This window comes from Polyodon spathula, chromosome 16 (genome assembly GCF_017654505.1).
Source record: "Polyodon spathula isolate WHYD16114869_AA chromosome 16, ASM1765450v1, whole genome shotgun sequence".
Classification (NCBI taxonomy): Eukaryota; Metazoa; Chordata; class Actinopteri; order Acipenseriformes; family Polyodontidae; genus Polyodon; species Polyodon spathula.
Window position 1 is genome coordinate 37,502,548 of NC_054549.1, and position 17,303 is coordinate 37,519,850.

Here is a 17,303-nt window from a genome sequence, read left to right on the forward strand (position 1 = left end):
GCTTTGGATAAAAGCGTCTGCTAAATGACTAATGAATGTTAAAAGCTCTAAAACCGTGACTGCAGACTAGCCCGGCTCTTTTGCACAGCGGCTCAGATCCCCGCCAGCAGGGTGCGGGGTGCCGGTTCGCGCCCAGCATCTGCCCCGTCACACATGGATAATGTAAAAGTTTAATGTAAGGGTCGCTCCAGATCAAGTGAATGAAATCCTGGGTTTACTGCACTCCAGTGCGGTGATGAAGATTATAAATGAATATAAAACCGCTTCATACAATAACTGGATAACAGAATCCCCCTATATTGCAATGAACACAACCTGCTTTTCTCTTTGCTGTTCCACCGATACTAAATCTACCTCTTACTGGATGAGTGCAAACATGATTATGGCTCATTTCAATCATGCAATCACTTCAGTCATGCAATCATTTCAATCATGCAATCATTTTTTGAAATAGGGAAAAAAACATGTCAATCCATTTTGATTTTGATTCACCATCGATTATTTAGTTAAAACAATAAAAAAAAAAACAGCTCCCGGTGTTTTTACATTTTTCTAAAACCCATATAGCTTCTTTATCACGCAGGGTTATTGCCGGCCCCCCGCAGCGAGCTGCTTCACGAGGGCCGATAGCTCCAGGTTGTAGGGCCCCCTGTGAGTGCGAGGCCCGGCTCTGTGGTAGCGAGGGCTGGGCGCCGGGTTCAGGGAATGCTGCAGGCTGATGATCTCCAGGGAAGGGAAGGTGGGTCGGAGGGAGGGCAGACAGACTCTGGTCTGCATGAAGTGCTGGCGGGTGGGCCGGCAGAGGGGGCTCTGCCACGAGCCACAATCCACAGAGGCCACGACGCGAGGCTGCTTCACTGACTTGAACTCCAGGGTGTCGAAGCTGGTGAACTTCAGACCAACCTGTCGGGCTGCTCCGGAACCTCTGGGGGGCTTGGGGGCCCGCGGATCTCTCAGGGAGCTCTTAGGGGGCGTGGCTGTGATGTGAAGGAGGGGCTTGGGGGTCTGCAGGGCTGTCAGGGAGCTCTTAGGGGGCGTGGCTGTGATGTGAAGGCGGGGTTTGGGCGGGGCTGGCTCCTCAGCCCTGGGCGGTCCTTTGGGGTTGTTTTCTTTGCCACTCACGGAGATGTGCGTCCTACGGATGGGCTTGGATCCGTGGGCAGGGGTGGGGGTCTGCCACGGGGGGTCCTGGGGTTTCACAGGGGGTGGCTGTGCTGTTTTGGGGGGCTCTTTGCGCCCCGATTGGTCCTGTCGCGGTGGAGGTGCAGTGAATGAGGTGCTGTTCCTTTGCAGAGGGGGGCGCGGTCTCTTTATTGGGGCGCCCTCCACCAGCAGGTTCATCCCCACGTATTGGGGTACCTCCACTGGTACCTATGGGGAGAGAGGGATGGGGACCCTGTTACTGTGGGGTACAGCTCAAAGAAACAAATGTTCTGGGCTACTTAACGTACGTAAACTATATACACAGTCATAATGATGTTACAGCTTTCCTATTTTACCTGAGCCTGTTTACCTGAGCCTCACCTGTGCCTAACCTCTTTGTAGATGAGCTGCAAGCTCCGAGTGTGTGCCGGTGAGTTTACCTGTCCCTCCCTCTCTCGACCCACCTGTTTGTAGATGAGTTCAAAGCCCCCGATGTCGCAGTAGCGGTCGGCCCTCCTGTCGATCACCACCCTGAGCGTGTCCTCCTGCACGGCCCCGCAGAGCCGGGCGGTGACGGGGGTGGAGGGGGCCATGGTGGGGCTGGCATTGATCTCGATGAGCCAGGCCCGCAGGTCGGGCCCCATCATGAAGTCAGCCCCGTACAGCTCGAAGCTGTTTCGCCGTGACTCCACTAGGTCCTGCGTGGTCTGCAGGGCGTGGATCACTGCCTGCTTCATCCCCGGCACAGCCCTGGCCTCCCACAGGGACTCCTGCCCGCGGCTGCGCAGGAACGCCTGGAAGTCCGACGAGGACCACATATTGTCATGGGGAATGCGCGGGTTCCGGCTTTGGGATCGCTCGTAGTGCTTCTGGATGGAGTTGTTGCACAGGTGCACAGAGCTGCCGGCACACAGGGGGGGAGAGGGAACGCAGACAAGCATCAATGACAACGCCATGACGCCAGTGTAATACTGAGAGAGCTCACCTGCCAGGTAAGTTTCAGACTCCAGTGTAATACTGAGAGAGCTCACCTGTCCAGGTTGTCCAGTGAGAATGGCTGGGTGCAGAAGCGCAGGTAGCACTCCTTATAGAAGTAGATGGTGAGCGGGTTCCAGTCCGTGACGAGGAACCACTGCCGCACATCGAACTTGGTGCCGTAGACCAGCAGGGGGCGCTCCAGGTACTTCTGCACCACCCACTTGCTGTCCTTGATCATGGTGGGGTCGCTGTCCACCAGCTTCAAGATGTCACCCAGCTGGTCCATGCACACGATGCCTGCGAAAGACGGAGTCAACGAGGGGTGCAGAGGCAGGGCCGGCCCAGCAAGACACCCCCAAATCAGAGGGTTCAGCTCTTAAATCCTGGGGCCCCAAATGATTCATGCTTTTGTTTTGAAAGTTGTCTTTTTTTATATTTGTGTTGCAATCTGATTCTAGAGCAATCACTATAGCTGCACACTGTCCTCGAAGGCTGGAAAGCAAAGCAATTGTTAAAAACAAATAACATGTACAGGAAAAACCTGCAGACACACACACACACACGCAAGCATGCACTCACGCACACACACACACACAAGCACACACTCACCTCTGCCGCGGGACTTGGCTCCGGGCTTCACGATCCAGATGTTGTGGACTCCGTCGATGTCCAGTTGTGGGTTGACCTCTCGCAGTTTGCCCAGGACACGCTCGCAGTGGTCAGTGTAAAGGTGAAAGTCCTTCACGCTGGCTCCATCACTGTGAAGCACACGGAGAGGTTTGGTAGCAGACTGGCTTTAGAAACTCATCACACAACGCTCTCTCACCAGTCCCCTGAGAGATTGCAAGAATGTTCAGTTTGGCATTTAGATTTTTCTTTTTAAGGTAATTAATAATAAAACACTTGCTTATCAATCACAAAGGAATAAGTTATCCAAATACTCTATTACTAACGTGCAAGAAACGAATTGACGGAAAACTATATTAAAATAATGTTATGGATTGAGCTCAGAGCTGCAGGTCTGCCTCATGAGGTTTGAGGCGTGGCGCTCGTGACCAGTCCTAGTCCTGGCTGTGCTGCTGGGAGAGGCCCCAGCCCTACTCACTGGATGACCTGGCAGTAGCTGTGCAGGAACTCCTCCCACTGCTGCTCGCTGATGGCGGGAGGCGTATCCATGGAGATGTCGATGTCATTGTGTTCCAGGCTGTCCAGGTACTCCTGACACGCCTGCAGCGCGGTGACGATGAGCTCCGCACGCACCGCCGATCTCGCCCGCAGCTTGCATGCCTTCTTCAGCACTGAAACAACAAAGGGTTTAAAGCTTAAATAATTGCAGTACCTGATTAAGAGCATGGAAGGAGGCTGATTCAATAAAGTAATTCAGGGTACAGGTAAAACCCCAAGGATCAGAATGGTACCCCTTGCTGTATACCATGCATGCCATGAGCAACCCCCCCTGAAAACAATGCAACAGCATCTCCCACCCACCCCCCCCCAAACCATTCCTGTACTGCTGCTTGACACTCGGTCTGTCCGTTTGCACCTCTGAGGATTATTCAATATTGTATTATTGCTGATATATAGAACTGAGACACATGCTAACTCCTGAAAGCACAGTTAGGATTGAGGGCCATCGGTACAGTACCCTGGTTTGGGGAGTCCCCTAATGCCTCCTTCTTGGCCCCCGGTCCCCCGCTGGCACCCTCTTGTGGACCCGGAGGCCCCTGGCTGGTCTCCAACACCCACTTGAGCAGACTGCTGCAGGCTGTGAGCCTGAAATCCTCTAGGGAAAGTTAAACACAGCATGATAAGGCTGGAGTGGGTGAAGAGGGGTGTGCCAGCTGGTACTGAGGCTGTCACACTGCAAACGCTAACAGGAACAGCATCACAATAAGAATGATTTTAAAAGTCTTGAAGCAGCCCCACCAATGAAGGCCTGCTTCTCATCCTGGGCCCCCAGTCTGTAGCAGCGCGGGAAGAAGGTGTCAGGATTGGCTTCGTCGAACCACACCAAGTTCCGCAGGTTCACACACAGCCCCACCTGCAGGGGGAGACAGAGAGGAGAGTGGGAGTGAGGAGTGTGGGGAGACAGAGAGGCGGAGAGAAGGGAACAGCGAGAGAGGGGAAGGGTGAGAGTCACAAATGAGAGGGAGAGGCTGAATCCAGCAGCTGGGGTTGGAAGTCCTGGAGTCCTTTTACACATGATATTAAAATAATTATATTAAAACCAACTTTGCTGCACATAAAACAAAGCAAAAAACAAACATGAAGCCAGAGAGGACACCCCCGCTGACCCCTGACCTTGGTGGTGAAGGACCCGGCCCGTGCGTAGTGATTGGTCATCTGATCCTTGCGAAGGAGCCTGCAGTCAATGGCGTCGCGCCGCGTCGTCCAATAGAAATAGGGCGTCTCATTGCGAATCAGACGAGACTAGGAGACGGGACGGGGCCACAGATAAATGAACACACAAAGACATGTGCACTGCATGCTTGCTGTACATTACTGCAGTGAACCGAGCTTACCATCAGATCATAGGTGTCGTCAGAGTCACCCTCCTTCTCCTCCTCACAGCCATCCTCTAGAGAGAGACAGAGAGAGACAGAGACAGAGACCACCTTCAACTTGTTAAACTTAGAACAGCCTGTTCCTATGAGATGTTGGGGTTCACTATGTGTGTGTTTGGGGGTGTGTTCCGGTTGCCTAGGGTTTCCGTGGTTACCGTCGTCATCGCCACTGTCATCGCCGTCGTCCTCCTCCGTCTCCTCTTCCCCTTCGTAACCCCGGTGTGACCCCTGGGGCTGCACCTTGGGAAATTTCTTTTCCAACCAACCACGCGCTCGCAGGGCAGCCCGTACCACAGGATAGGGACCCTGGACAGAGAAGAGCTTCCTGTTCTAGAGGGAGAGAGTGAACGTGTGAGACAGGGAGAGAGTGAGCATGTGAGACAGTGTGTTAGAGAGTGAGAGGGAGAGACTGTGTGAGAGAGTGAGACAGTGTGTGAGAGAGGGAGAGGGAGAGAGTGTGAGACAGTGTATGAGAGAGGGAGAGCGTGTGAGACAGTGTATGAGAGAGGGAGAGAGTGAGACAGTGTGTGAGAGAGGGAGAGCGTGAGACAGGGTGTGAGAGAGGGAGTGTGTGAGAGTGAGCGTGTGAGACAGTGTGTGAGAGCGGGAGAGCGTGGGAGACAGTGTGTGAGAGAGGGAGAGCGTGTGAGACAGTGTGAGAGAGGGAGCGTGTGAGACAGTGTGTGAGAGAGGGAGAGCGTGTGAGACATTGTGTGAGAGAGGGAGAGCGTGTGAGACTGTGTGAGAGAGGGAGAGCGTGTGAGACAGTGTGTGAGAGAGGGAGAGCGTGTGAGACAGTGTGTGAGAGAGGGAGAGCGTGTGAGACATTGTGTGAGAGAGGGAGAGCGTGTGAGACAGTGTGTGAGAGAGGGAGAGCGTGTGAGACAGTGTGTGAGAGAGGGAGAGCGTGTGAGACAGTGTGTGAGAGAGGGAGAGCGTGTGAGACAGTGTGTGAGAGAGGGAGAGCGTGTGAGACAGTGTGTGAGAGAGGGAGAGCGTGGGAGACAGTGTGTGAGAGAGGGAGAGCGTGTGAGACAGTGTGTGAGAGTGAGCGTGTGAGACAGTGTGTGAGAGAGGGAGAGCGTGTGAGACAGTGTGTGAGACAGTGAGCGTGTGAGACAGTGTATGAGAGAGGTGTATGAGAGAGGGAGAGCGTGTGAGACAGTGTGTGAGAGAGTGTGTGAGAGAGGGAGAGCGTGAGACAGGGTGTGAGAGAGGGAGTGTGTGAGAGTGAGCGTGTGAGACAGTGTGTGAGAGCGGGAGAGCGTGTGAGACAGTGTGTGAGAAAGGGAGAGAGGGAGACAGTGTGTGAGAGTGAGCGTGTGAGACAGTGTGTGAGAGAGAGCGTGTGAGACAGAGTGTGAGAGTGTGTGAGACAGTGTGTGAGAGGGGAGAGCGTGTGAGACAGTGTGTGAGAGAGGGAGAGCGTGTGAGACAGTGTGTGAGAGAGGGAGAGCGTGGGAGACAGTGTGTGAGAGTGAGCGTGTGAGACAGTGTGTGAGAGAGGGAGAGCGTGTGAGACAGTGTGTGAGAGAGGGAGAGCGTGGGAGACAGTGTGTGAGAGTGAGCGTGTGAGACAGTGTGTGAGAGTGAGCGTGTGAGACAGTGTATGAGAGAGGGAGAGCGTGAGAGCGTGTGAGACAGTGAGAGGGAGCGTGTGAGACAGTGTGTGAGAGAGGGAGAGCGTGGGAGACAGTGTGTGAGAGTGAGCGTGTGAGACAGTGTGTGAGAGTGAGCGTGTGAGACAGTGTGTGAGAGAGGGAGAGTGTGAGACAGTGTGTGAGAGAGAGGAGAGCGTGTGAGACAGTGTGTGAGAGTGAGCGTGTGAGACAGTGTATGAGAGAGGGAGAGCGTGTGAGACAGTGTGTGAGAGAGGGAGAGAGGGAGACAGTGTGTGAGAGGGAGAGAGGTGAGACAGTGTGTGTCACACCGCTCTGTGTGACTCGACACACTTGTCACACACTCTCAGATTGGTGAGGACACTCTGTGTGACAGAGGGAGTCTCTCTCTCGAACACACTCTGTGACAGCACTCTCTCCTCTCGTGCCCTCTGGACACACTCTCTCACTCGCACACTGACACACTCTCACTGAACACTCTGTGAGACACTGTGCCTATCGCACCCTGACACACTCTGTCCACACTCACTCTGTCTCGCACACTCTGTCAGAACACCTCTCAGAGAGCACACTCTGTCACACACTTCACTCACAACTATGTGAACATACTCTTTCTGTGCGACACTCTGTCACACATCAGTCTCTCACTCCTCTCGGCGTGTGAGAGAGTGTGTGAGAGAGGGAGAGCGTGTGAGACAGTGTGTGAGAGGGAGAGAGGGAGAGTGTGTGAGACAGTGTGTGAGAGAGGGAGAGCGTGTGAGACAGTGTGTGAGAGAGGGAGAGCGTGTGAGACATTGTGTGAGAGAGGGAGAGCGTGTGAGACAGTGTGTGAGAGAGGGAGAGCGTGTGAGACAGTGTGTGAGAGAGGGAGAGCGTGTGAGACAGTGTGTGAGAGAGGGAGAGCGTGTGAGACAGTGTGTGAGAGAGGGAGAGCGTGTGAGACAGTGTGAGAGAGGGAGAGCGTGAGAGAGGAGAGGGAGAGTGTGTGAGACAGTGTGTGAGAGGGGGAGAGCGTGTGAGACAGTGTGTGAGAGAGGGAGAGCGTGTGAGACATTGTGTGAGAGAGGGAGAGCGTGTGTGTAGACAGTGTGTGAGAGAGGGAGAGCGTGTGAGACAGTGTGTGAGAGAGGGAGAGCGTGTGAGACAGTGTGTGAGAGAGGGAGAGCGTGGGAGACAGTGTGTGAGAGTGAGCATGCGAGACAGTGTATGAGAGAGCGAGAGCGTGTGAGACAGTGTGTGAGACAGTGAGAGGGAGGGGGAGTGCAGTCGGCTCCTCACCTTGATGGCTTGCTCTGCCAGCAGCTTGGCGTTCTTGAGCCGCTCAGGGTTGTTCCTGCGGGGTTTCCCATTGCAGTCAGTGCCCTCGGATTTCCTCTCTGCTTTCTTGCGTTGGTTCATTCCACCTCGGTTCAGCCTCTCTCTCTGGGCAACAGGGTGTGTCACAGCGTCACAGTTCCCTTCAGTGTCTACACCCCCCTCCTCCTTCTCCTCCTGCTCCTCCTCGCTCCGTCTCCTTCCTCCTGCCTCTGGAGCGCCCTCCATCTGTCACAAACAGGAATGAATGTTAACAAATCTGTTACCACACTCATAGAAGAGTAATTAAACAAGCATATTTCCTGCTGCAATCTTGGCATTCGCAAGCTATTCCAGCACCCTGTCCATGCCTTTTACCAACCAGGACGTCAATACTGTGTCCTGCTGTAGGAACGCTTTATTAAAAGCAGGCAGCCAAGCCAACACTGCTCAGTGATGAATTACTGTGCAACATGATCAGGGCTCTTCGAGGCATTCACCCTGCTCCCCTGTACTGTACACTGCTCCCATGCTGCACCCTGCTCTCCTGTACTGTACACTGCTCCCATGCTGCACCCTGCTCTCATGTGCTGCACCCTGCTCCCATGCTGCACCCTGCTCCCATGCTGCACCCTGCTCCCATGCTGCACCCTGCTCCCATGCTGCACCCTGCTCCCATGCTGCACCCTGCTCCCCTGTACTGCACCCTGCTCCCATGCTGCACCCTGCTCCCATGCTGCACCCTGCTCCCATGCTGCACCCTGCTCCCATGCTGCACCCTGCTCCCATGCTGCACCCTGCTCCCATGCTGCACCCTGCTCTCCTGTGCTGTACACTGCTCCCATGCTGCACCCTGCTCCCCTGTACTGTACACTGCTCCCATGCTGCACCCTGCTCTCCTGTACTGTACACTGCTCCCATGCTGCACCCTGCTCTCCTGTACTGTACACTGCTCCCATGCTGCACCCTGCTCCCATGCTGCACCCTGCTCTCCTGTGCTGTACAATGCACTCACTGTGCTACACTACACTTTACAATTCTGTCATTCCTCAAAAACTATACAGTACACAATTGTAAAAAACACACACACACAGCAGCGTGATTATTACAGTGTGTATCAGCTCCAGTTACTATATGCATTATTCTGCTTTGCAAAACCAGTTCTACAATCCCTAATAATCCATGCGCAGAACAGGTTCCCCAGCTCCTCAGAACTCGTCACTAGACCTTGCTGACTGACACAGCGACCAGGACGAATCGTTTCAGAATCTTCCCATCTCTTGCATTGCTGTAAGTCACCGGGGTGATGGTTCTGTCAACAAAGAGACGTTCTTTTGCTATAAACGCGGTCATTCCCTTTTCTTATATAAATATGATGCATCTGAAAAAAGGGGAAGATTTTCTATAAAAACTTTTTTATACATAAACTTGCTTTTCAGGTAGCTGTAAACGATATAAAATAATTAACATTACACAGTACATATATATATATATATATATATATATATATATATATATATATATATATATATATATGGAATGTTAACATACAATTGTATTTTTATCAATAATAATAGTCACAACAACAGAGACCATTATTATTATTATTTATTATTATTATTATTATTATTATTATTATTACCAGCAAAACAGCACTGCACGGGCAAGTCCACGCACAGCAGGATAGATTTGATAAACACGTATTATAATTATTAACACCACACGACACGTCTAAACCATTACTCCTCAGATTCGACTCGTTATGACTAGAAGCTTCTTATTAACAACACATTATTAACCCTTGAATTTACCTGTGCGAATTCAGCCGCTCTCAAGTGCGCTGCTCACCTGTGTTCACGCTGTCGCTCCACCGCATGAAATAACATCATGCGCCCAGTACGCCTGCGCCAGGGCTCTGCATTATGTTTACAGTCTCCATAGAAACCGTCTCCCGGCGACGCTCAGATATTGTCGGGGCTCAAATTGCGGCCTCGTGCTTGTGAGCCTGCGGCTGCAGACGGTGCAATTTGATGCGAGCTTTCGCTAGAAATTCGCTTGTAAAATAAACCCGATTAATTCCAGATTGTTGAGTTTTCCATGACTGCAGTGACATACAAACAGACAGCCAAAGGTGCAAACAGAAGCACTTCGAGTCAGAACGCTTGTTATTAAATGAAATCATACTTATTTTAGTATTTCTAAATGATGCACTGATGGAATGTGTTTAATGGATGTTATAAAGGTCAGTCAAATATTATTCTGAAAAAAGAAAACAGTTGGCTTTAACATTGTCATCCCCAGCGCTAGCACAAAGGCAGCCCTGTCTCCTAAACACGAATAATCAAGAACATTGCTTGTGAAATAGCAGCCAGCTGTCTGAGTAATAAAGGCTGAAATAGCAGGGAGAGGAAGTGGCGAGCGTGAGATCACTTCCTGCCGCGATGACCAGCACAGTGCCCATGCTGCCTGTGGATTAATCGCTGATGGGAGGCCCAGAGGAGAGGTGAGGGCGCTGGGTCCAGGCAGCCAGTTTTCTTGGAAACACAATTACAGCACGAAGAGTGCATGGCTCGTTTTTTCATCACATAACCACAGTGACTTTCATTGCCAAAAAACAAACCACATTTAAAGAGAAGTCTTCATCAATGCATTTAAACATCCATATATATATATATATACATACACACACACACACACACACACACACACACACAGCAGAAAATTGATAAATTGAAAACTTCAGCTAGCATGGTAAAAACACTGAGACTGATGCTGTTTATGACTGAAAGGTGTGCGTGTGGATCCTGGTTAAACACGCGTACAGAACAATGGTCTGAAATGTTCCTAAATGGTAGATTTAGATGTGATCAGTCTCTAGCCCGATTAGAGCATTTGTACAGCACAGGGGAGGCATTTAGGACTGCCCTTTAAAACCTACTGACACAAAATGCACAAAAAAAAAAAAAAAAAAAAGTTTTCCACAACAGCAATGATCCAAAATCCCCCAACAAACAACTTCCTCTGCATCTCTGTCCCCCCTTCCTCAGAGCACGTCCTGCATAGAACCAAAACTACTGCAGTCTGCTGCTGCTAATAATAACAATAATAATACAATTCAAGATAGACCAGCGCATAATGGGTTTTATTATTATTACAGTATATTGTTTGTCAAAATAGAAGCATACTTTTTTTTTTTTTTTTAACCCCCACACTGGGTTAAAAAAACCAGCGAGCAGTTTTCAAGTTGGTTGTAGTTTAAAAAAACAAAAAACAAAGACAAAAAACCAGGCGTTTGTATAAAATAAAGCAGCTGCTGCTAATTGAGTCTCACTCAGCTAGCTCTCCAGCCTTCATGAACATCAGAGTGGACTGAGAGGACCTGCCCTGTGTTTGCTTCTGTTTAATTTGCAGAAAATGAAAAAAAATACATAGAATAGATGAAAACATTAATATTCATGAGCCTGGATCAGCCAGCCAATCAAGTGCCAGGCCCCCCAGAATGAATTGGCCGCTCCTCTGCGGTTCTTGTTTTGACTGGGTTCTCACTCCCCTGGCCCTGCCTTCTAAGGAGATGCCATGTTGAAACCCTGGTCATGTGATCAGCATGAGGACTGAGGCGAGCCTCTTCAGAACTGAAAAACAAAAAAAAAAAATTAATTTCATTGCAAAATTCACTGAATGCACCCTGCTTCTAGAGCAGCCTTGTGTTCTGTGTCTACACGTTGGATCTAGAGTGAGCACGGTATCCTGGTTCTAGAGTAGGAGTGGTGTACTATGTGTGTTTGCTGTAGAGTAGACCAGGTGTTCTCCTGTTCTAGGCTCTGGTTCTAGAGTAGACCAGGTGTTCTTGGTCTAGACTCTGGTTCTAGAGTAGACCAGGTGCCGGAGGGACTCACGTTCTTGAGGAACTCCTCGGCCACGATTCTGGCCCTGGCGTTGACCGACAGCTTCATCTCGCTGATCTCCTTGTCAATCTCCTCCATGAAGTGGATGACGAAGTCAACCAGCTTGTGCTTGTACATCTGCTCCGTGTGGAAGTTGGTGATGAGAAAGCTGATATCATATCCCTGTGAGCAGAGAGAGACAGAGAGAGGGGACAATCAATAACAGAGAGGGAAAGAGGGGTGGAGAGACAGGGAGAGAGAGAGGGGACAATCAATAACAGAGAGGAAGAGGAGTGGAGAGACAGGGAGGGAGAGAGGGGGAGCAGTCAATAACAAAAAGGGGAAGAGGGCTGGAGAGACAGGGAAAGATGGAATGGGGGGGGGGTGGGAGTGGAAGCTGACTTTTCCCTGAGAGAGAGACTGTCAAAGGCATTGCTACTAGTGTATTTCATTTCTTAATTAGCACATGGAACCCTGTTGCAGACAGATAGAGGGACGAAGGGAGGGAGCTGTGGAGGACTTTCTCTTTCTCTTTTCTCACCTCCACTGCTTTCCTCCTCAGGATGAAGAAATTCTCCGCTCTCATCATCATGAAGCGCATGAACTTGTGGCACAGGATCTTCTCAATCTCGTCGGCCTGCGGAGACGACACACAGCAGAGTGAGCAGCAGCGCACAGGGGCACACAGCAGAGTAAGCAGCAGCGCACAGGGGCACACAGCAGAGTGAGCAGCAGCGCACAGGGGCACACAGCAGAGTGAGCAGCAGCGCACAGGGGCACACAGCAGAGTGAGCAGCAGCGCACAGGGGCAACCAGGAGAGTCGGAAACACCCAGGTATACAAGCTCACCTGCTTGACAGCGATGCTGACTCTCACAGAGTTGATGGAGCCCTCAATCAGCACCTTCTCCTTATCATTCCTGCTGATAATCACCGGCTGCAGCAGCAGCTCCTTGCTGCTCCTGGAGAGAGAGGGAGGGAGGAAGGGAGGGTTAGCCACACACTGCACCAAAGCACAGAAAAGGAAAGAGAGTGTGGTTTTAACCAGGTGACCTCACATGCTGCTCCAGCCCCTTTGCATTCACTGTATACGCAATGATGGAACGTGGTTGCATTCAGTACCATTATTAAAAACAATCACTTTGCTCTATATGGGCGGTAGAGTGAAGACTGCTAGTTATACACAACAAACACAAGTTGATGAAAGTTAAAAGGAGATAACAGCTTTTCAATAAAACTAGACCCATGTACTGCAAAGGAATGTCATTCAAGGCATCTATTTTACACACTCAAGTTCTGCAGTTTAGGGGTTTAGTAACATTAACATGAGCGGAGCGACAGCAATGACTATCAGAGTCCAGCTGCTTTAAAACAGACCCTGATTAGCACAAGCCTCAGACCACCCCTTCCCTGAGGCAACGTTACCCTGCAACAGCAAAATCACAGCAGAGCCAGGTCTGTGCAACCAGGCGCTTTGGAAACACATCTGACAAGAACACAGAACAACACTGCTCCCTTTCCTAGGGGGTCTATTTGAAGAGACTGAAGGTGACTAGGGCAAGGGGGTTCATGCAACTGGCTGATTTCCCGGACCATAAAGAGCACTATTCCTGGACTAGTCTACCTACTAGAAAGTTACGCTGGGTAAAGTTACATTAGTTAATCCAAGGTTAGTGCTAACCAGGGTCTGTGAAATCAGCCACGCACTGTGGTAGACTAGCTGACCTCCCCAGCTCCCTAGACACCCAGTAAACCCAGCCCAGCCCCCCTGCTTACCTGACCTCCACCTCGGGCTTGTTGTGCCGCTCCACCACCTGAGAGGAAAAGTTCTCCAGGCACAGCGCTGCCTGCAGAGTGGCGCGCACTGCATTGAGATATGGGCGGAGTGTGGCTGTCTGAGGTCAGGAGGGGAGAGAGAGAGAGAGAGAATGTTAGAGGGGGATCGGAGCAGAGTAGCGCGCACTGCATTGAGATACGGGCGGAGTGTGGCTGTCTGAGGAGAGGAGGGGAGAGAGAGAGAATGTTAGAGGGGGATCGGAGCAGAGTGGCGCGCACTGCGTTGAGATACGGGCGGAGTGTGGCTGCCTGAGGAGAGGAGGGGAGAGAGAAAATGTTAGAGGGGGATCGGAGCAGAGTGGCATTCTGAGGAGAGAAAGGGAGAGGTGGATAGAGAGAGAAGGGCGGAAGTCGGAGCAGAGTGGCGCACACAGAACCCAGGTTTAAACAAACTTCCTATTGTAGACCCTTCTCCTTTCAGATTTTAGGCTGGGAGATGTCTGCAGCGAGTTCTCGCATTACACCTGTTCCATCGTCTTGCTTTGCCCGTATTGCCCATGTTGTCTGTGCGTTTGTAATCCTCAGTGACTGTGTGAGTAAACCAAGTGCTGCACTGCCTGATTCCCAGGACAAGTGAAAAGGGGAAGTGAGGCTCATTTCAGTCATCCTTAAAACAAACAAGCACACAAGCAACCCTGTAAATCAGACAGCAACTCCGCGAGCTACTGACAGCCCTGCGATGCAGCACACGGAACACACGCATGCTGCAAGCAATGTTTCACTACTGACAGCCCTGCGATGCAGCACACGGAACACACGCATGCTGCAAGCAATGTTTCACTACTGACAGCCCTGCGATGCAGCACACGGAACACACGCATGCTGCAAGCAATGTTTCACTACTGACAGCCCTGCGATGCAGCACACGGAACACAAGCATGCTGCAAGCAATGTTTCACTACTGACAGCCCTGCGATGCAGCACACGGAACACACGCATGCTGCAAGCAATATTTCACTATAAAGAGGCAAACAGTGTGATCTGAGCCTACAGCATGTAGCCCTTATGAAGCATCGCAAGTATGCTTTTGGATGGGTTTGTAAAAACTGCCAAGGACAGTGTCGTCTAAGTTAGAGACACAGTACAGTCACAAGGCAGGCAAATCTAAAAAGGCCGTGTTCAACACACACCACGACCGAAGCACTGTCTGTTTCTACTTCATCAGCTTTCTGGATTAGGTGTACATTACAACACACGTGACAGTAGCAGTGAAACATGCTGACAGACAGACTGAAGCAAAGTGATCTCATCCCCTAGTGTATGGAAGCTGCAAACACAGAGTTAACCCAGGGACAGAACGGGCTTGCAGAGACTGCTCTAAAAACTGAGCAAACTCAGAATCAAAGCAGTGCTCCACTCTGATAGCCTCAGCATGCAAAATGAAAGCCAAGCATTAGCATTCATAGACCTGGATCAAAGAAAAATGTGACTTCCACCTAACAGCTAAACTACTTTTATATGCAGAGAAACGAGAAAAAAAACAACACTGTTCAATATTTAATGAATGAACTGCGATAGTCAAGGGTTATATACCTTTCTATTTCGATTCAACATAGGGAGAGCTGCGTAAGTCAAACAAAACTGCTGTAACCGTATAGTGGCTAGCGAGTCAAATTATGTAATATTACAGTGTGTGTAGTTTGTAAAACACACATCAATTAGTTTTAAATTATTAAGAACATTTACACCATCTTAGATTTACAGTAACACTAAAGTAATAAAATAGCAACAGAAAATCTATAATGAAGCAAACTAAGACTCACCTGAGCTTGTTACCTGTACACTGGGGCTAATCAAGCACATATTAAAACTGTAAGACTCACCTGCACACTGGGGCTAATCAAGCCCATATTAAAACTGTAAGACTCACCTGCACACTGGAGCTAATCAAGCACATATTAAAACCTGGAATGAGTGACACTGCTCTGCAATAGGAGTCTTATTTGCAATAGGAGTCTTATTTCCATGCCTATTTCTGCACAATCTGATTCTGATCAATCGCACCAGTGTCATTGAAACACTGCTGAGTAAGACGACAGCGGAAAAGCGTTGCACTTCTAAACATACTGGTGAAGAAAGGAGCTGATCTGCAGACAGTTCAAAAACTACCACAACGTTCCATCACAAACCACTCCTGCACTTCACACACTACCACACACTCCCACACAGACACACACATAGACACATACATACACTACCACACTCCCACAGAGACACACACTCACACCACCACACACTCACACACACACATACACTACCACACTCCCACAGAGACACACACACTACCGCACTCCCACACACAGACAGACACACACATACACTACCACACTCCCACAGAGACACACACACTACCACACACACCACCACACAGACACATACACTCCCACACACTCACACAGACACATACACTACCACACACTCCCACACAGACACATACACTCCCACAGACACTCCCACACACTACCACACAGACACACACTACCACACACACTCCCACACAGACACATACACTACCACACACTCCCACACAGACACATACACTACCACACACACCCCCACACAGACACATACACTACCACACACACACATACACTCCCACACACTCACACAGACACATACACTACCACACACACTCCCACACACACATACACTACCCCCACACAGACACACACACTCCCACACAGACACATACACTACCACACAGACACATACATTCCAACACTCCCACACACAGACGCACACTACCACACACACCACCACACAGACACATACACTACCAGAGACACACACACTCCCACACAGACACATACACACACTCACACACAGACACATACACTACCACACACAGACACATACACTACCACACTCCCACAGAGACACATACACTACCACACACTCACTCAAGCCGATATCCATCACTAATGAAAGGCAATAGCGGCATTAAAAATGAGCTGGCAGTTTACTGCATACTAGCAAGACTAATAACACTAGCAATGCGAGTCAAGATGCAAACACATCCCTGACTTACACAGTACTGCACCGCAGGGCCTGTGTACCTGTACATTTCTCATACAAGGAGTTTTTTTTTTTTTTTTTAATGTTTTAATAAATTTATCTGGGCGTTTTTGCTAAGATCATTCTGATACAGGAAACGGTATCCGCGCATCTGAATTACGAAGATACTAACTGCATGCCATCTCGCCCTTGTCCAGATCTCGACTCGACTGCACTAGAGGAAGCATCACAATTAATATTAGCGCCGCTTTTACTTCAAAATGAATAGAAAAACCTACAAAATACCCTCCTTTTAGCGAGCCTGTGCTCCAGAGGGTGCCTGGTCTGAATAGAGGAAGCCAGCGGTACTGGGCGGGGATCGTCTCTAATTGTAGAACATGTTTCTGCATCGCCCCGTCTGGATTACCACACACAACCCCGTCCCCCTGCCCTAGAACAGCCCGTATCCACCGTCACAGCAGCGATTCGGAACACAAAATTCAATCTAATACCAAGCACTCGTTTCTTTACCATGTCTCTGCCTCCTCCAAGCAACAAATAAAAGGCGGAAGTGCTACTCGGGCACAGGCGCGCCGCGGCTAATGCGCGCCCCCGGCCGCAGCTTGGAGCGTACCAACGCGCACACATTGAACCTGTTTAAAATAAGCACGTTAATCACAGTAAGCTAAACAATACATACACGCACGCACACACACACACATGTCTGATAGCAGGCACAGTTTCATTACCGTCCCACTGTGTCGGCACTGAATTCAGAATAGCACTCCCCCCAGTTTCGCTTCCTTTTGGTTTCGCCTAAGATCTGTTTTGTTTCCATAAAAGGAGTGAGTGAGGACGGGCTGACTGTGAGAAACACGGGGAGGGCTATTTTATAGGATGTGGTTTCAGAAATACCCATAGTTAATAAACGTTTGCAATCTGAAAGCAATTAAGCAAAATACATCATTAAAAAAGATAAATGTTTGTTTATAG

At 50.0% G+C, this 17,303-nt stretch overlaps 1 protein-coding gene across 1 annotated transcript; it reads right to left on the bottom strand.

The window, feature by feature from the left end:
• Window positions 1–32: 32 nt before the first annotated feature.
• On the bottom strand, window positions 33–16,973 carry LOC121328335 (tubulin monoglycylase TTLL3-like). Its single transcript, XM_041272953.1, has 16 exons — window positions 16,842–16,973; window positions 13,257–13,375; window positions 12,331–12,442; window positions 12,023–12,118; window positions 11,494–11,664; window positions 7,583–7,846; window positions 4,841–5,015; window positions 4,644–4,699; window positions 4,423–4,551; window positions 4,048–4,162; window positions 3,767–3,904; window positions 3,227–3,419; window positions 2,731–2,879; window positions 2,175–2,418; window positions 1,608–2,043; window positions 33–1,371 (listed from the first exon to the last, which is right to left on the bottom strand). Exons 1-16 carry the CDS (start codon window positions 16,956–16,958, stop codon window positions 586–588), a joined length of 3,300 nt encoding a protein of 1,099 aa, XP_041128887.1. The 5' UTR covers window positions 16,959–16,973; the 3' UTR covers window positions 33–585.
• Between the last annotated feature and the right edge of the window lie 330 nt (window positions 16,974–17,303).

Bases quoted from the DNA above. Each gene is read 5' to 3' on its own strand.
- LOC121328335 (XM_041272953.1), bottom strand. From the start codon at position 16,958: ATGTGTGCGCGTTGGTACGCTCCAAGCTGCGGCCGGGGGCGCGCATTA. The intron at 12,119-12,330 runs GTGAGCTTGTAT...TCGTCTCCGCAG, and splicing joins TCAGCATCGCTGTCAAGCAG to GCCGACGAGATTGAGAAGAT. The intron at 4,163-4,422 runs GTCAGGGGTCAG...CTCCCCCTGCAG, and splicing joins CCGGGTCCTTCACCACCAAG to GTGGGGCTGTGTGTGAACCT.